The sequence below is a fragment of the Malaclemys terrapin genome, chromosome 13 (genome assembly GCF_027887155.1).
Source record: "Malaclemys terrapin pileata isolate rMalTer1 chromosome 13, rMalTer1.hap1, whole genome shotgun sequence".
Lineage (NCBI taxonomy): Eukaryota > Metazoa > Chordata > Testudines > Emydidae > Malaclemys > Malaclemys terrapin.
Window position 1 is genome coordinate 22,078,665 of NC_071517.1, and position 19,671 is coordinate 22,098,335.

Consider the following 19,671-nt stretch of genomic DNA (forward strand, 5'->3'; position numbering starts at 1 on the left):
AGAGACCATGCAAATAAACATACAAAACAACACAGAAACGAGGATTTCACATTCCAGCTATTGATAAGTGAGTTCTTGCCAGACAGGATGCTATCACACTAAGTTTCCTTTTACATCTTCTAGGCTCTTCCCTTTCTCTGGAGGTGATAGGAATATCAGGACAGGATTGTATTCCTAACAGCCCAATAGCACCTTATTTCCATGTGACTAGTTTGGAATGTGAGGATGTGACCGTTCACTTCTCAGTTTATGGCTGCCTCTGCTGCTTAGCCAAAGGCCTTACTTAGCCTAAGAACAGAGCCTCAGACTGTCACAGTACGAGAAGGCCCTTACACAGACAAAAAGAAGAACAGGAGTACTTGTGGCACCTTAGAGACTAACAAATTTATTAGAGCATAAGCTTTCGTGGACTACCGAAGAAGTGGGCTGTAGTCCACGAAAGCTTATGCTCTAATAAATTTGTTAGTTTCTAAGGTGCCACAAGTACTCCTGTTCTTCTTTTTGCGGATACAGACTAACACGGCTGTTACTCTGAAACCTTACACAGACAGACAGTGATTTTGATTCTTTCTTTTATACCTCTATAACTAGCTAAGTGATCAGAATACACGTAAATTCTTAAAGTATAGGCCTTTGCAGACAGGCCTGAATATCTATATCCTAACACCAACGAGGACAGCTGACTGCACAGGTGGGGGAAACCCTTGCTGAGAATATCCTTGCCAACAGCCCTCGCACAACTAAACCATGAGAACGCTCATGAAAACGCACCGTCAACCTGTGGAACTCCTTGCCAGAGGATGTTGTGAAGGCCAAGACTATAGCAGGGTTCAAAAAAGAACTAGATAAATTCACAGAGGATAGATCCATCAATGGCTATTAGTCAGGATGGACGGGGGTGGTGTCCCTAGCCACCGTTTGCCAGAAGCTGGGAATGAGTGACGGGATGGATCACTTGATGATTATCTGTTCTATTCATTCCCTCTGTGGCACCTGGCATTGGTCACTGTTGGAAGACAGGATACTGGGTTAGATGGACCATTGGTCTGACCCAGTATGTCTGTTCTTATGTTACGTTCTCTCAGCTCTACTCTTTTGGTTTATCCAGAGGGGCAGGCTCTGAATTAAACAGGACACAATCTTCTTAAGGCTTTCTAGGTTAAAAGCAACAACTTGTATTGTGTCATTTGCACACATAAGTACACACATGTCTCTAATGTGCACGCAGCGGAATGGAACCAGCACATGTGCTTGCCAAGACTGAATAAGCACAATCTTTCTCAATATCCTTCCTCCCGCCACATTCCACCGATTGTCTGTTACACCCCACGCATTGTAACACATCTGCAGTTAAAGCGTAAGTTCTTCCTGCTAGCGACTGTGTGCTTTGCTTTGTTCTGTAAAGCACCTGTTTGGGGCATTTTGGGGCGCTGTCAAACAAATGAAGAACATTATGTTCCAGGTGGTAGCTGAGTGTTTGTTCCTGCTGGGGAATGCTTCATTTTTCAGGTTCAGGCTAGGTGCATAGTCCACCTTTTTTATACGTTTTCCATTCTTTGCTATACTGAATATCAGGTGGGGAACATACACAGATGCATTCCCAAGGTATAAATACATCTCTGATACTTACAGCATGGTTAGAGGTTTTGGGGATATCTGCAGTCCCCAAAGGTAAGGACCCTTTTCGCCAATTGCAGCTAGCGTGACCCAAACCATTGGATGGCCTTGCCTCTTCTCCTAACACCGACACACTGACTGTACCGCCTGATGGGGCTGTAAATGGAGGGCTCGTCTGGAGCTGTCAGGTTGTGCTCTGTGAATCAGATGCAGCATCAGAGGCATCTGAGTTCTGGACAGTGTGTCTGCAAAATCAGATTGACACATGATGACCCGCAGAGCAAAAGGGCCCCATTGTTTAGAAAGCTCAGCATGTTTCTTTAGCAAGTGGCAGATAGGTGACTGGATGGGTCCACGGTTTGAAGTGCTGTCTCATTTTGTTGCATACTGGGATATGGTGGCAAGGGCTGCTGCTTCAGTCCTTTATGAGGCTTCCTTTTCTCGCTCACAGCTTCCTTCTGTCTCTCGTATGTTTCCTTTCGGTTTCACCCCCAAAGTGTCGTGCCCCGGCCTTCCCATTCAGATCCCGCCGGCAGAGACACTTCTTCCACTTTCCCGACATCGTCACTAGGAAGGCAGAGAGAAGGGGTGAGGATAAACAAGTCTAAGTCCGGGCTTCCTCTGTACTACTTACCTTCCCCAGGTCTGCCCCTTAGCCTGTAAGCTTTATAGGACAGGGGCTGTCTTTATTTGCATCTTGTATAGCACTGTGTGACGAACTGGGCCTGTTCTCACGGTGGTCTGTGAATGCTGACAGGGGAGTGTGCTGGGATAGTCTGCATTGCAGGATGGGATCTGCCCGAGGGCGCATACCTGAGTGTGTAACATGAGAACCCAGGAAGGGGTTGAAGGGGAGGTGACTCCTTAGCCCGGGAAACTGAACAAAGGCTGTGGGAGGGGTCGCAAAAGGAGAGTGCTGGAAGCAGGCTAGAAGGAGGCTGGAGAGATGGCTGGGAGGCAGAGATGGCTCTGACCCCCCAAAGGGGGGTGGGCTGGCATGCCCTGGGACCCCAAGCTGGACCTAACTGAGGGGGCCCTGTTGTCTGTGCCTGCAAGACCTGTCTTGGACTGTATTCCTGTCATCCAAATAAACCTTCTGCTTTACTGGCTGGCTGAGAGTCATGGTGAATCGCAGGAAGCCGGGGGTGCAGGGCCCTGAGTCCCCCAATACTCCGCAACAACTGGTGGCAGCGGTGGGATCTACTGCACCCCGTGGATGGCGCTTCCTGCAGTAAGTGACTGGGGAGCAGTAAAACAAAGGGGGATTGACGGGGACCAGGCGCGCTGAAGAGTGAGAGAGAGACGGTTATTACCCCTGGGAGTGTGTGACCAGCGAGAAGGACTTTTGCAGTAACAGGGTCCCCCGAGGGGATCGCAGCGAGTGGTCCCAGGGGCGGAGGAGTCTGCAGCTCGACCCTGGCAGAGAGGTGGTGACCTCGAGAAGGGCTGGCACACTAGGGGGCCCCCTGGGAACTGTGGGGAGCTGTGAGCACACAGGCCGGTGAGTGGCCAGCAGGAAGATGTATGCCAAGCGGCTTAAGAGCGACCTGGTGGAGCTGTGCAAGCAGAGGCGGCTGCGCATTGGGAGGCTCACCAAAGAACAGCTCATTGCCCAGCTGGAGGCAGAAGATCGCGCGAATGAACTGATCCCTGGGTCTCAGGGAAGCAGCCTGGCAAATGCAGCGCAGGCACCAGTGTTTGTCCCAGCTGGGAGTGGTCAGCCGGCTGCTGAGGGCGTCCCGAGACCCCTCCTTCCTATGCCTAGGGGAAGGGTGGGGAGGAGCCCAGCAAATACTGAAGGCGCCGTGGCCCCCCCGGCCAGCAGGGGGTCCCCCCGGCGAAGCTCGCCGGCCAGCAGAGGATCCTCCCGGCGACGTTCGGCATCCGGGGAGCGGAATTGGCTGGAATGGGAGAAAGAGCTAAAACTGAGAGAGCTGGAGGATCGTGAACAACAGAGACAGCATGAACGGGAGGAGAAAGAGAGACAGAGACAGCATGAACGGGAGGAGAAAGAGAGACAGAGACAGGAGAATGAGAGACAGCGTCAGCATGACCTGGAACTGGCGAGATTGAAGGGCAGCGAACCCCCGGCTGCGGTGAGTGAGGGGGGACCCAGGACTGCACGGAGCTTTGATAAGTGCATCATGGCCCCATACAAGGAGGGGGAGGACATGGATGACTTCCTGGAGGCCTTTGAGACGGCCTGCGAGCTGCACCGGGTGGATCCCGCGGACAGACTCCGGGTCCTTACCCCCTTACTGGACCCCAAATCCGTGGCATTGTACCGCCAACTGGGAGAGGCAGAGAAAGGGGACTACGAACTATTCAAAAAGGCCCTGCTACGAGAGTTTGGGCTGACTCCTGAGATGTACCGGGAAAGGTTCCGGAGTCAAGATAAAACCCCTGAGATCTCATATCTGCAACTAGCCGCCCGCATGGAAAGATACGCCAGCAAGTGGGCTGGTGGGGCCCAGACGAAGGAGGACCTGATTAAACTGCTGGTACTGGAGCAACTGTATGAGCGGTGCCCATCCGACCTGAGGCTGTGGTTGGTGGACAGAAAGCCAGAGAACCCGCGACACGCCGGGCAGCTGGCTGATGAGTTTGTAAAGAGCCGGTCAGGGGGTGGCAGGGAGGAGTCCCAAAGGAGCAATCCCACCACAACGCAGAGAGAGAGTCACCATGGGACCTCCCCGTGGGAAAATACAGAAAAACCCCATCAGAGGGGAACATCCGGCATCAGGACCATCCGACCCACTCAAGGGGACCCATGGGACATGGGCTGCTACCACTGTGGCCAAAAGGGCCACATACGGGCCCAGTGCCCCAGGCTCAGGGACAGACTGAGCAGGCCGAACCCACAGAGGGTTGACTGGGTAGAGACCCAGCCTGGCGAGAGGCAGCATTCCCAGGGAAGGGGGGCTGGCAGAGTACCACCTGCTAAGGAGGGAGGAGAGCCCCAGGCCAGCTTCTCTGGGGGGCCAGATGCTCCGGATTCAAAGTTCTCCGTTTACAGGGTTGGCGCGGGGCTGTCCCTGCGGAGCGAGTGCCTTGTTCCCCTGGAGGTGGATGGGAAGGAAGTTTATGGATACTGGGACACGGGCGCAGAGGTGACACTGGCCCGACCCGAGGTGGTGGCCCCAGATCGGGTGGTGCCCAACACCTTCCTGACCCTGACCGGGGTGGGCGGGACCCCATTCAAGGTTCCCGTAGCGAGGGTACACCTGAAATGGGGGGCCAAGGAGGGCCCCAAGGACGTGGGAGTGCACCACCATTTGCCCACTGAGGTGTTGATGGGGGGGGACCTAGAGGACTGGCCCAGCAGCCCCCAGACCGCCTTAGTTGTGACCCGCGGTCAGAGCCGGCGAGGGGCACTGCGCCCTGGCCTTGGGGGGGGTGCCTTGCCCGAGGCGCGGGACTCTAACCTGGTGGGGAGGGAACGCCCAGGGATGCGGCTCAGGGAGGCTGCAGCTTCGGACCCAGCGGGCGAGAAAGAGCAGGTGGCCATCCCCGTCCCAGCTGCTGAGTTCCAGGCCGAGTTGCAGAGAGATCCCTCCTTGCGGAAGATAAGGGACCTGGCCGACCTCAATGCGGTACAGACCAAGGGGCGAGGTGGCCGGAAAAGGTTCCTGTGGGAGAAGGGGTTCCTGTACCGAGAATGGGCTCCCCCAGGGAAAATGGAGTCAGGGGGGATCAGGAGGCAGCTGGTGGTACCCCAGAAGTATCGCCGCCAGCTGCTGTGCCGGGCCCATGACATTCCCCTCGCAGGGCACCAGGGAACCTGGCGTACCCAGCAGAGGCTGCTACGGAGCTTTTACTGGCCTGGGGTCTTTGCTACTGTCCGACAGTACTGCGGATCCTGTGACCCCTGTCAGAGGGGGAGGAAGGCCTGGGACAAGGGGAAAACAGCTTTAGGACCCTTGCCCAGCATAGAGGAGCCTTTTCGGAGGGTGGCCAAGGTAAAAAGGGCGGCTCTAAACCAAGAGAGCCCAAAGCACAGACCTCCAGACTGGAGCGCTGGGAGAAGACCACAGCCCAGTTGGAGCCCCAGAGGTATGGGGGTGGGAAAAGGGCGCAGGCCGCATAAACCTTCCCACATGCGAACTGCGAGTGCCATCAAGCAACCCCAACCTAAGGGGGAGCGTGAAGCTGGAGGGGCCTGGTGTAATTCTCACCAAGGAATGGGAGGGATGCGGGGGCATCCATGGGAACGGGGGTAGGTTCAAACTTCCCCGGGTCACTGGCTAAAGTGACCCTGCTCAGTTCGGTCTCGAAGGGGGGAGAGATGTGACGAACTGGGCCTGTTCTCACGGTGGTCTGTGAATGCTGACAGGGGAGTGTGCTGGGATAGTCTGCATTGCAGGATGGGATCTGCCCGAGGGCGCATACCTGAGTGTGTAACATGAGAACCCAGGAAGGGGTTGAAGGGGAGGTGACTCCTTAGCCCGGGAAACTGAACAAAGGCTGTGGGAGGGGTCGCAAAAGGAGAGTGCTGGAAGCAGGCTAGAAGGAGGCTGGAGAGATGGCTGGGAGGCAGAGATGGCTCTGACCCCCCAAAGGGGGGTGGGCTGGCATGCCCTGGGACCCCAAGCTGGACCTAACTGAGGGGGCCCTGTTGTCTGTGCCTGCAAGACCTGTCTTGGACTGTATTCCTGTCATCCAAATAAACCTTCTGCTTTACTGGCTGGCTGAGAGTCATGGTGAATCGCAGGAAGCCGGGGGTGCAGGGCCCTGAGTCCCCCAATACTCCGCAACAGCTTTATAGGACAGGGGCTGTCTTTATTTGCATCTTGTATAGCACTGAATGCCTCACTGGCCCATAATAAATCCCAGAGATAGGTATCCCGAGCTAGGAGCCTGCAGATCTCTGCACCGTGTTAGCCTAGAGCTGGGAGATTGTCTCAAAGGTTCCAGTCCCATAATCAGTGCAACAAGCAGGAAAATGCAGTGGTGACGTACTTGTCAGAAGGCTCAGTAGCAGTAAAGCCTGGGGGATACCTGGGGAATCAGCCATCCTACTCATGTTCAGAGCTTCAAAGCCAGCTGCTGACTTAGCAGCTGGTATCCGTGGAGGCTGCATGTTCTTCTGCAGTGTCCTTGCAGAGGCAAATGTTTCTTTTTTCTTTGAAATTGAAAACTGTTCAGGGAGCCATAAATTAATTCAGCCCTCAACAAATCCTCCAGTGTGTTACCAGGGCATTTAACCTTCTCGCCACCAAAGTGTGACATGGCTCTAGGGCAGGGATCGGCAACCTTTGGTACGCGGCCCGTCAGGGAAATCCGCTGGCGGGCCAGGCCGGTTTGTTTACCTGCCGCGCCCGCAGGTTCAGTCGATCGCAGCTCCCATTGGCAGTGGTTCGCCATTCCAGGCCAATGGGGGCTGTGGGAAATGGCGGCCAGCACATTCCTTGGCCCACGCCGCTTCCCACAGCCCCCATTGGCCTGGAACGGGGAACCGCGGCCAGTGGGAGTTGCGATCGGCCAAACCTGCGGACGCTGCAGGTAAACAAACCATCCTGGCCCGCCAGCGGATTTCCCTGACAGGCCGCATGCCAAAGGTTGCCAATCCCTGCTCTACATTTTGGGGAGAGCTGATGAAAGGTGGGCTTAGCAGATATATAGCAGTTGGGAGAGGTAAAGCTTGGGGTGAGGGGCCAGACTTTTCAGAGCTAACGTGCTGTTGAGATGAATGGAAACCATTCAAATCTCTTATGTCCGACAGTCTGCAGGCTCAGGAAAATAGCACTGCACTGGGCCACATTTGGAAGGGTTTCCTTGTAAGGACTACACACTTCCCTCACTGGTGTGAATCAGGAAGTCTGTGAAAACAATGGCAGCTAGATCAGAATCAGACCTTTTATTTTTTTTTTCCCAACAAAGCTTAAATCCCATTGCTTCTGCTAGCTAAGCCCCACTCACAAGTTTTTTCACCCCACTGAGGAGTGCATTTGCCAAACCCTGAATTAATTAAAATAAGCTTTATGGGAGGTGTTTCATATTCTGATCAGATCTTCATTCAGATATGATGGCCATACTTGGTCAGACCAATGGTCCATCTAGCCCAGTATCCTGTCCATCGACAGTGGCCAATGCCAGATGCTTCTTAGGGAACTAACAGAACAGGGTCATTTGTAGAGTGATCCACCCCCTGTTTTCCAGTCCAAGTTTCCAGCAATCAGAGGTTTAGGGACATTCAGAGAATGGGGTTGCATCCCTAACCTTCTTGGCTAATAGCTATCGATTAACCTATTCTCCAAGAACGTATCTAATTCATTTTTGGACCCAGTTATACTTTTGGCCTTCACAACATCCCCTGGCTACAAGTTCCACAGGTTGATTGTGCGTTGTTTGAAGAAATACTTCCTTTTGTTTGTTTTAAACTTGCTGCCTATTAAATTAATTGTCCCTGGTTCTTCTGTTATGTGAAGGGGTAAATAACACTTCTCTATTAATGTTCTTCACACCAGTCATGATTGTATAGACCTCAATCACATTTCCCCTTAGTCGTCTCTTCTTCTAAACTGAATAGTCCCAGTCTTTTAAGTCTCTCCTCATATAGAAGCTTAATCATTTTTGTTGCCCTTCTCTGTACTTTTTCCAATGCTCATGTATGTTTTTTGAGATGGGGCGACCATCACAGTGTAACAGGTGTGGAGAAAGACTGCTAGGACGATCAAGGGAATGGAAAACCTACCTTACGAGAAGAGACTCAAGGAGCTTGGCTTGTTTAGCCTAACCAAAAGAGTTCAGGAAAGCGTGTAGCTGTACCCATATACTTAGAATGAAATGCAGGGCCCTTCATGGCAAGGCAGGGCAAGAATATCCAACTATAACTAGTTATAAATGCAGTATCAACCCTAGGGGCAGTTTACCATTCATGAATAGCTTCGCACTTAGGTGTCGTGTCACAATGGTAAAGACAGAGTGAGAGGCTGTATTCCATTCAAAAACCCAAGATGTAATGGTTCCTGAGTAAACCTCAATAAACAAACAGGCTTTGTTCTGCTGGGGTGAAAGGGAAAGAGACCAGCACTGAGTGTGTTCTGCGGTCACTTCTGACTAACCCAGCCCTATGACTTCAATTACTTAAGCTAGAAAGAAGCAGCAATAGCATTAAGGCTATTCAACATTAAGCCCAGGGGTGGGTTAAACTGCCAGACAGCCCTGGCTTGCAATGAAACGCTGCTCTTAGCTCTGTGCAGTTGAAGGGAAAGCAACACGTGGCAAGCTGTCTTAAGGCAAGCGGAACGACAGTAGAAAAGAGTAAACGCTGTTTTGGTTGGTGGGCTAAAGGTAATCGAGTTGATATAATAGACTTATGTAAGGCATTTGACTTAATACCACACAACACTTTGATTACAAAACCAGAACGATGTAAAATAAAAATGGCCCATATTAAACGGAACAAAAACTGGCTGATAGATCTCAAACCGTAATTGTAAATGGGGAATCGTTGAGTGGGTGTGTTTCTAGGCCCTGTGCTGTTTAACACTTTTATCAATGACTTGGAAGAAAACATAAAATCATCACTGATAAAGCTTGCAGACTAATCTTATTTAATGTTTTCATTCATGTCCTTGGCACAAAAAGTGGGAGTGTGCTAATAAAATTTGTGGATGACACAAAGTTAGGAGGTATTGCTAACATGGAGGAGGACCAGACTGTCATACAAGAAGATTTGGAGGACCTTGAAAACGGGAGTAATAGAAATGGGATGACATTAAATAGTGCAAAGTGCTAGTGCATGGACTTGGGGACTGACAACAAGAATTTGTGCTATAAGCTGGGGACGTATCAGTTGGAAGCGACAGAGGAGGAGAAAGACCTGGCTGTATTGTATTTACAGATGACTATGAGCTGCCAGTGTGATGCAGCCGTGAAAAAGGCTAATGTAGTCCTAGGGTACGTCAGGCGAGATATTTCCACTGGAGATAAGGAAGTGTTATTAACATTGTACAAGGCACTGGTGAGACCTCATCTGGAATATTGTGTGCAGTTCTGGTCTCCCATGTTTAAGAAAGATGAATTCAGACTGGAACGGGTGCAGAGAAGGGCTACTAGGACGATCAGGGGAATGGAAAACCTGCCTTATGAGAGGAGACTCAAAGAGCTTGGCTTGTTTAGCCTAGCCCAATGAAGGCTGAGGGGAGATAGGATTGCTCTCTATAAATACATCAGAGGGATAAATCCCGGGGGTGGAGGGGAATATTTAAGTTAAGCGCCAATGTGGACACAAGAACAAATGGATATAAACTGGCCACCAACAAGTTTAGGTTTGAATTAGAGGAAGGTTTCTAACCATCAGAGGAGTGAAGTTCTGGAACAGCCCCTCCCCCCCCCCCCCCCCCCCCCCCCCACCAAGGGGAACAATGGGGGCAAAAAACCTAACTGGCTTCAGGACTGAGCTGGATGTGTTTATGGAAGGGATGATATGATGAGACTGCCTACGATGGCATGTAACCAATCTGCGACTGCTAGCAGTAAATATCCCCAAAGGCCAGAGATGGGACACTAGCTGGGGAGGGCTCTTAGTTACTAAAGAGAATTTTTTCCCAGGTGTCAGCCTGGTGGGTCTTACTGACCTGCTCAGGCCTAATTCATCTCCGTATTTGGGGTTGGAAAGGAATTTTCCCAGGTCAGATTGGCAGAAACCCTGGAGGTTTTTCGCCTTCCTCTGCAGCATGGGGCACAGGTCACTGACTGGTTTGAACTAGAGTCAATGGTGCACTGGGCAGGAAGTCAGACTAGGTGTTCCCTCCTGGTCTTAAAGTCTATGAGTCGAAGTGTTTGGGCCTGGTAGGGGATTATCAGACCCAGCTGGGAAGGGGTCAGGTGATTTCTACAGAGGCCTGATGGGCTGAGCTTGAAGGTATTGTTGCAGGGAGGAGGTTGGCTCCTGGGACAGGCCCTGGAGGAGGGGAAGGAGCCCCTGCAGCCTGTGCTGGTCAGGGGAGTAGCTTTGCTTGTGTTGGAAGAGTAAGCTTTGTCCTGAAGGAAGGGCTTGCACAGACTCTGGATGTGGCTTTAGCCCTGCCTGGGCAGGGGAGACAGGCCAGCAGCCCACGGGGGGCTTGTTCTCTTTCTGAATATTGAGCTTAGTGATGGTGACATGGCTGAATTTTGGCCTCCTTCTGTTTGACCCCAAGACCACTATGGCATGGGCAGGGCATCTGCTGCCCTTCCAACCTGCCTCCATCTACAGGGGTCCTCTCTAGTGATGAGGCGTCACTCAATGTTTGGCCTTCCCACTGACACGCCCCACCGATAGCAAACTGCTATCGTGGCATGTGGACGCCTGATGGAAGCTCATTGACTCCTTTCTTGCAGGCCACCCATCAGTGGTAGCAAGGGAAATAGGGGTTAGCAAGGCTCATTTCAGCCCATGGATTCTGCATTCTTCTTCCCTGCCATGATTCCTGGGTGCTCCCTATGCAGGTCTGAGTGAGGAACCACACACTGCTGTGGTTTACCACGTGTGTTTTTTACAGAACTGTGCTGTAGGCCAAGGGAATGCAGAGTCCGAGCAGATGTAGAAGATAAATTCTAGCAGTCCTGGTATTTGTCAACATGCAGGGGAATGTCCGCCAATCCTTCTCTATTAGTGCATGGAGGTGGGTGTTTGGGGAGAGCTGTTTTGAGGGGCGAGGGAATAATGCTGGCACAACCCAGCTTGTACTATGTAACTAACTCGCTCCGGGACCTTGGGTGAGTCACTTTGCTGCTCCGTGCCTCAGTTTCCCCATCTGCAAAATGGGGAAATACTTTATCTCACCGGGGGCTTAATCATCAATGGTTTTAAAGGGGCTTTGACATTCTCCGATAAAAGGAGCTTTACTGTGTCATGGTAATATCAGGTGTCTCTGGGCTTGGCACTTCCCTCCAACCTGACACAATGACCCTTCGGAGACCAAGCTGCTTTGCTGCCTCCATGAGCCTGAATCATTCTTCCCAAGACAGCTCAGCTCCATTCTGTGACCTCAGAGTGGACCCATCAAGAGTTCCTTCAAAGCTCTTTGGTGCGTTCGGAGATGTGTTTTAGCTCAGCCTGTAAAGAAAGAGAGATTGGAGCATTGTGTTCAAGCATTTCCTGTTGTTCCCCCTAAAAAGACATGCAGATATCACTCGCCTTAGTCTGACCCCAGGGCAGCAGAAATACAGCCCGGTGTCCCGCCAAGCACAGGATTGGGCTGTGGTTTCCAGGGTAGCACTTGTCATTGTTATGGGGTGAGCTGCCCCTTTGTCCCCCTCTGGTATCTCAGTGCACTCCCTCAGATGTCAAGCCTCAGACCTTTCTGTCTCCTGGGCTGGAATCATGCGAATTTCCCACCCTCAGACCAGGCCCTGGGCTACTGTACTCTGTGGATTAGCCAGGCTCACCCAGCGGGTCTGCCTGCGTTCAGCCACATGCAGTCCTTCCCTTCAGGAGTCTGTGACCATGGTCAGTGCAGTGACCGGACATCCTGCATGAACCACAGTATTGATTGAGCATTTAGAGGCAAAGATCTTAAAACAATAAGCTGTCACCATGCATATCTCTCTTACTTATAGGCCTCCCATCCCCTCAGATCCAGCCGCTTCAGACCCCACAGGAGGTACCTGTGTCACTCTGTTTCTCCAAAAAGCTCTCCAACAACTACCCCCCATGGAAAGAGAGTCCCATTTTGTCCAGTCAGAGATCCCTTCTCCTTATCAGTTCCTAGGCTTTGGCCCTGCTTGTCCAAACTGGTCCAGGAGATCAAGCCAGAACCCTCAGAGCCAGTGGCTCTGTCATTGTCTTGTAACAACCCTCAAGTGTCTACTGTGGGGTCATCATCATGTTCCCATTACGCCTCTGGCATTTAGGGCAGTGACGAAGCTCTTCCACTCCTGTCTGTTTCTGGCAAGTCTTTCAGTAGTTCTCCAGCTGTGCCCCATGTTTTTCAGCTTGGTTTCCACAGCTTTTAGCCAGGTTTTTTTCGGGCGACCTTGTTTTTGCTTGCCTTCAGGAGTCCATCTTATTTCTACTCTGGTGATGGAATCAGTTTCCATCCAAAGCACATGACTAATCCATCTCCAACGCCTCCTGGCAAGGATGGTGCTCAGATCCTCTTGGCTGCACTGTGTCAATAGATCTTGGTCTGAGATTGTTCTGGGCCAAAAGATATGGAGGATTTTTCTGAGACGGGTTGTGTGGAATGAAGACAGTTTGGACATGTCATACTTTACTGTGGGGTGGCTTATCTTAATCTATTGTTTCCCCTTGCTTCTTTTCCCAACACCCTTGTTGATTTAACCCAATATACAGTGAACAGCCCAATAACCAGGTCAATGCACGGTATTCATAAATCATTACAGGGCAGCTCCACACATGTCCGGGTGCTCTCCACAGCCTGACCCCTGCATGCATCATGTGGGTCTCTCTGGGTGGGATGCCAGCTGGGTTTTTTTTTTTTTGTCTGCATCGCCACTAACTTTTTTTTTTTTTTTTTCCCCTTGTAGAGCTGAAAAAACAGAAGTCCTGAGTGAAGATCTCTTGCAGGTAAATTGACTTTCTTTCCTGACAGCTGGCGATCACAGTCTGAGACCTGCTTAAGGAGGTCTAGATTTCAGTGCCCCTAGAGAGACAAGCTTGTTTGGTGGTTACGGCACTACCCTAGAACTTGGGAGGCCTGGATTTAAGTCCACAGGCTTGAATAGGTTTAAGGTGTGACCTTGTGCGAGTTGTATAGTCTCACTGGGACAAACCCATCACTAGTAAGCGGGAGGGCTCATTTTACTCCCCATTCCATAGCTGACTGTAGGGGGAGCTCTGCTGGAGTACGGCGCATCTCTCTGCAATGCACGCTGGTTGGAAGACTGCTCATTCGTCTCCCTATACGGGCACAAAGCATTTGCTCTCAAGGTTGGCGTCAGGTCATGTACAATCAGATCAAGGACTGCTTCAAAGGTCAGCTTCAAGATGGCAGTAACCAGTCCTGCCTGCCCTGTTTGCAGCTGTATTTGTTGCCTTTATGCATGAACCGGATTGAACCAGCTGCATGTTGTTCTGTTGGGGGTTCGCGGGCTTTGCTCAGTTGGTGATGTGGATTTTCGTTTCACATTCTAAGAGGAGATGGAGTTTTCAGAGGCGCTCGCCGCTGACCTAGCTCTGTTCCCACTTGAGTCAATGGTGCCGTTGACTTTGATAGGAGCCAAGTTAGGCCAACACTTGAGCACTTTTCGAAATCCCACCTAGCATCTTGCATGACATTAGCACTGATGCTGGGCTCATAAGGCTGGATAAGATGACTCTGCTGTTCACACGCTATTACTTTATTAATATACAATGCCAGCCCCACTCCCTGCGTTGGGAGAATTTTGTTGGATGTGCATTCTGCACACTTCCACATTCTGTGTATGTGGGTTGTTGTGGATGACTGGTTAATGAGAACAAAGGGAATAAAACCTATCCTAAAGCATTGCAATGGGATATGCCTTGATGAAAGTAACAGTGCTACTAACTGTGCTATTGATGACGAGTACGCAAGGGTCTACCTGGCTCACAGACGTGTGGCTACGGGATGGGGATGGTTTGAGAGGATTCCAGTAGAGGTAACTTTAGACCACACTGAAACTTGAAGCTTTATTTTTGTGTCAACAGCAATATTCCTGCTTGCAGCATGTCATTCTGCTTACTATTCATGTTACAGTAGTGTGGGGGAGGAGGGGATCCCACATCATGGATCAGAATGGATCCCATTGTGCTAGGTGCTGTACAAACCTAATAGAGATGATTCCTGTCCCAAAAAGTTTACAATCACAAGAGTAAATTCCCTGGCTTTTATATTACATCTATCTAATCTTATGTGAGCATTTGTACCACGGTCATACACCGATCCCTTTTGTCTAACAAGAAACATCTGCACAGGGAAGAAGTCAAACTCTTGAGAAACAACGATGCCACTTCTACAGACATGTTCCTGTTGTTAAAGGGAAAAGAAACAGATAATGTCTACACAGGGATTTCTTTAGAAACGGTTTAAAGTGTTTTTCCAAGCATTCCGGGAGAGGCCATCACTTCCTCCTCTAATCACACACCTACACACACAGGCCATCACAGTTTTTCAGGCGATGCAGAAGTAGGAAAGTGCAAGTGGAAGTGAGAGAACGTGTGTGCCCCTTAGTATGTCCGTGCACTGACCTGTGTCATCTGGGACTATTGCTTAACTAACGGTCTGAGCGCCCCCTGCATGTCAACAGTTCCATCCTCTGTTGAGTCCCGCGCGGGAAGAATCTATGGCATGAAACTTTCCTGCAAAATTCCCTGTTGTGTGCGTGGCATTCTTTGCTCCGGAGAGGCGTGTGACTGAGTCAGCTGAAAGGAGTAACCAAGGCCTTTGCCTGGGAGTGTTTCCAAGTGGTTTGGAGAAATCCAGGCCCGACATGCTCTTACTTTACCCGTTTATAGCCCATTTCCTCTGAGGATCTGTCACGGATCCACAGGATCCAGTCTCTGCCCCAGTCTGGAACCAGTCCCTTGGGCATGGTCTGTTAGTGTGCCAGGCTCCACACAGTTCCACAGGGCGGGACCACTCCAAAACTGGGTCTTCGGGTGCCAGCCTTCCCTGTCAGTATCCGTGGCTCCCTGCAGCGAGTCCAGCCAGGCCAGACTCCTGTGGGAGGCTTGGGGCACTTAAAATGCTGCATCGGTGCAGCTGTGCTGCTGTAGCGCTTTAACAGAGATGCTCTAAGCCGATGGGAGAGCCCCCATCGGCGTAGTTAATCCCCCTCCCTGAGAGGCCACAGCTGTGTCAACGGGAGACGCTCTCCCGAACACATTGCACTGTCGACACGGGGGTTAGGTTGGTATAACTAGGTCACTCGGAGGGTGGATTTTTCACACCTGTGAGCACTGTATTTATACTGGTACAGGTCTCTAGTGTAGACCAGACCTCGTCAGAGTGCAGTGCTCTCAGGGGGTATTTGCACTGACACCAGGCAGCCTTTTCAAAACAAGGTAACGATTAGTCTCCGGGTTACAGAATCTGGAAGTCCTTTGGTTAGCACAGACCAGCAAAGGTTAGGACCTAGTCCATGCTAGCTAAAGCCAAGCTGCTGTAGGAATCCTCTCCCCTCCTTTCTTTGTCCCAGGTAAGAGTCCTGTGTCTCTGGGTATGTCTACATAGCAATTAAACACCCCCAGCCAGCCTGGGTCAGCTGACTCGGGCTCTGAGGCTGTAAAATTGCAGTGTAGACATTTTGGGCTCAGGCTGTAGCCTGGGCTCCAACCTGAACCCGAATGTCTATACCGCAGTTTTACAACCCACAGCCCAACCCTGCAAGCCCGAGTTAGCTGGCCAAGGCCAGCCTTGGGTGTTTAACTGCTGTGTAGACATACCCTCTGAGAGCTGAGCTAGCCACCTCGCTCCTTTCCCCATTGTTCTCCAGCTCAGGGCCTTTGCTCTGCTTCCCTGCAGGGAAGGTAGGGGGGAAAGCTCCTTTTTCTCAGGTGTTAGTCACAAGGTGTGAATGTCCTGGCCATTGGGGTTTCCATTGTCTCTTCTGGATCCTCCATGCACTTGGCATAGCCTTTACTCAGTGTGTTAAGGACTCTGGTCTCCAGCCAGGAAGCTGTGTGAGCCCCACACGTTGTTCCTTCCCTTTACACTCACTGCACAGCAATACAAAGCCCACTGGTAAACTGAGGCATGCACAGGAATTATAAAAATATTACCAAAATTCCAACATTTATAAAAGGCTCTCAAAGCACTTTTTGAGCATTTTTCCATGCCTCAGAACCTGCCTATGAGGTGGGTTCCAGTAAGTGTTACTCTACCTATTTTTCAGGCGGGGAAACTGAGGCACAGACAGGTTAAGTGACTTGCCAAACGTCACACAGGAAGTCAATGGCAGAGCCAGGCATTGAACCCAAGTTCTAGGCTAGTGCTCTAAGCACTGGACCAGTTCTGTATTTTAGTCCGTGTGCCTTCCCCATACCACCTAGGACCAAATCTTGGTTCTCCCTTCTCATTGTAAACAGTTCCTGAGGTTTGCTGAGAGGGGAGGCAGCTGTTTACAGCTAGCAGATACAGCCCATGGAACACAGCCCAGTTTTACACGTAGAAAACTGAAGCACTCTCATCCTACAACCTTCAGCCAGTGTCAATACATCCAGTTCAGATTGTCTCTAGGGCCCTGATCCAGGTCGCATTGAAGTTCATGCAGAGACTCCTAGACTTGAAGAGGGAGCTGGATGCTAAATGAACATGCTTCACACGCAAATTGTTTCTCATCACAACCAAAAATAGAGAAATTCTTGGCAGAGTCCAAATCCTCCTTATAGGCTGTTAGATCTTTGGGAATCTTGCAGGCTAATCTGGCATTTAAAGGCCAAATTCTGTTCTCAGTTACACCAATATAAAGTTGGATTAAGTCCATAGAAGTCTGTGGTGTTAACTGGGTTTATGCTGGCACTGGTGAGAGCAGAGTTTGGCCCTAATAGGGTAGGGGCTGGGATTTCTGTACCTTCCAAGAGTTGCATACAGTTTTGCAGGGAAAATAATGAAAGCCTCCATCCAATTTGTCCAAAGATTTAATTTTCTTCTTCGGTGACTGTCCCAAGAGAGAATGAGGAACAGTGCATCCACTCTCTTCCTTAATGTAATATCTAGTACCTACCTCCCTTCCAACATGCACCTATGCGCACCATACCTACCTCCTGAATACAATATCTGGAACCTCCCTTCCAACACACATGCACCATCCCCAACCAGGACCCCAGCTCTGTACTGAGCTGGGATGAAGGTTACTATATCTGCACAGTGATGCATTTTCCAGGAATCGTGGGCTTATGCAGAGCAGCCTATCCTCAAACTATCCTCCCAACCCTCTGCTTCCACCCAGAGGCTCAAATTGAACTCTTTCCATTAAATCCCGTAGGCCTGCTGGTGTCTGGAGTTGCAGCTCTTTCCCTAATGCCCAAGAGGCAAAGAATATTACTTCTTCCATGTTATTGTCCAAGATTTTGATCGCTCTGCCCCACTGCACCACTGCACGTTTTCCCAGAGCCACTAAGCTTCATTTTCAAAAGCTCTTGTTTACTTACATTTAGTAAATTATCTTGCTGAGTGTTCAGACAGCGTTTTCAGTGTGTCCAAGCTGGGGCTTCACGTGCCAGTCTTCAGCTTGAATCTCAGCCAGTTAGGTTCCCAGCAAGATATTGGTAGAAACAGAAAGCCCCGTAGCCTCATCTGCCTCTCCTGGGGAACGAAGAGCACAAGCCAGGGTGACCAGATGAGATGAAGAAAATATCAGGACATATGGTGGGGGTCCGCCGGCGGAGCCACAAAAAAAAAGCTGTTGGAGAAAAAAAAACGGTGCTGCTGGCAGAGCGAAATATCGGGACAAATTGCGTCCCGACCAAAGATCGGTCAGGACACAGGACAACCACCCAAATATCGGGACGGTCTTGATTTTATCGGGACGTCTGGTCACCCTAGCACAAGCTGTAACCCAATGTATTACATTAGGCAGATATCATAGGGGTAGCCATGTTAGTCTGTATCCACAAAAACAACGAGGAGTCCGGTGGCACCTTAAAGACTAACAGATTTATTTAGGCTTGGGTTTTTTAACCCATGAAAGCTTATGCCCAAATAAATCTGTTAGTCTTTAAGGTGCCACCGGACTCCTTGTTTTTATTAGGCAGATGTTCATGTTAGTCTATGTGCAAATGTGAGGCTGTCTGTTAAACTAAGGCAGTGTAGTGGAAGACACGCACACAGAGGCACATGTGTGAGTGTTTGTATGTACTGTTAATATACAAGTTACTAAATAAACCACAGCATTAAATTGCTTTTACTTTCAGTACTCGGACTTTTCTCTCTTTTGTGCTTTTTTCTCTCCTCTCCCTCTGTATTAACCCTGATATTTACCCAGACAACTGTGAAGTTAAGTTTTTGCACTGATTTTAACTTTTTTTTTTATTATTTTATAATAAACACTGATAAATTTCTGGGAAATTTGAAACCAAATGCAAACTGAAAGTGAAGGGCCTTGTCTCTATGGTAACGGGAGCCCTATCTGGACCTGAGATAGATAGCCAATATTGCCCTGGAGTTGCTAATGGGGGACTCAGGGATGCGATTAAAACTCTCTGGGACTGCCTTTAGTTTGTCGGGGTTCCCTTCCTTTCCATGGGGCATAGCCTTTTGGATCAGAGGAATATTTAAAGTCAATGTGTCGTTTGTCAGGTGTTTGCTCCCATTGTCCCCCTTCCCATAGTATCTGCTTCAAATACAAACACCAGCATCTGTGTGGAAATTGGCACGCCAGTGAGATGATAGAGGTATTGTCCTGGAATAGAAGAGCAGAGAGTAAGCACTGGCAACTTCTCCCAGTCTTTTATCTGATCTCTCTACACAGTTATGTCACCGTGGTCTCTCCTCTGCCTCTCTCATCTCAGCTGTTCCGGAATCTGGGCAGTCATGCTATCTTTTGGATGAGACGTAATATAGAGGTTGTCACCTCTTGTGGTTATTTAGATTCATAGATTTTGAGGGACCATTAAACCATCCAGTCTGGCCTCCTGGATTGCACAAGACTAAGAGTCCAATAACTTGTGTCTGACCAGAGCATCCGCTCTGGATGCAAAGACTCCAGGAGATGGAGAGTCCACACTTTCCTTGACAGTTTGTTCCAAAGGTTAATCACCCTTTATTAAGAGCCCAAACAGTAACAGGGATTCCTCATGTCATGGCCAAATTCTGTTTCAGGGAACTACATTCTGATTATCTAAACTTCCCTCTTCTGTACTAAGTGATACAATAGGGATTCTGTGGTGTTACACAGCTGCTGGGTCTACTCCAGAAGTGGCTGCATTTCCATGGGTGCTAGGTGATCCCTCTCTGTACACCCTTTAGCAGTGTTTTGGATTAAACCCTATATAGAATTAAAATACTATATAAATATCCGATATAAGTTGCATGGAATGTTCTATCCTATCCCTGAACACTTATTTCCTATATTATTAAAAGGTTGCATTAATTTTTGTGAATGAACTGAACAATACAATCTGCGAACGACTGTGCATCAATA

The 19,671-nt window shown here is 49.9% G+C and overlaps 1 protein-coding gene across 11 annotated transcripts in view; it reads left to right on the forward strand.

Annotated features, from left to right (window-relative positions):
• ARHGAP44 (Rho GTPase activating protein 44) overlaps positions 1 to 19,671 on the forward strand; it is a 151,771-nt gene that overhangs the window by 72,811 nt on the left and 59,289 nt on the right. For 10 of the 11 annotated variants that reach the window (XM_054047735.1, XM_054047742.1, XM_054047744.1 and 7 more), the window contains exon 2: positions 13,096 to 13,135. The exons of the other annotated variant lie outside the window; for it this stretch is intronic. In XM_054047735.1, coding sequence (XP_053903710.1) covers positions 13,096 to 13,135 — 40 coding nt within the window. The remainder of the gene's footprint in view (positions 1 to 13,095; positions 13,136 to 19,671) is intronic. 11 annotated transcript variants of the gene reach the window in all.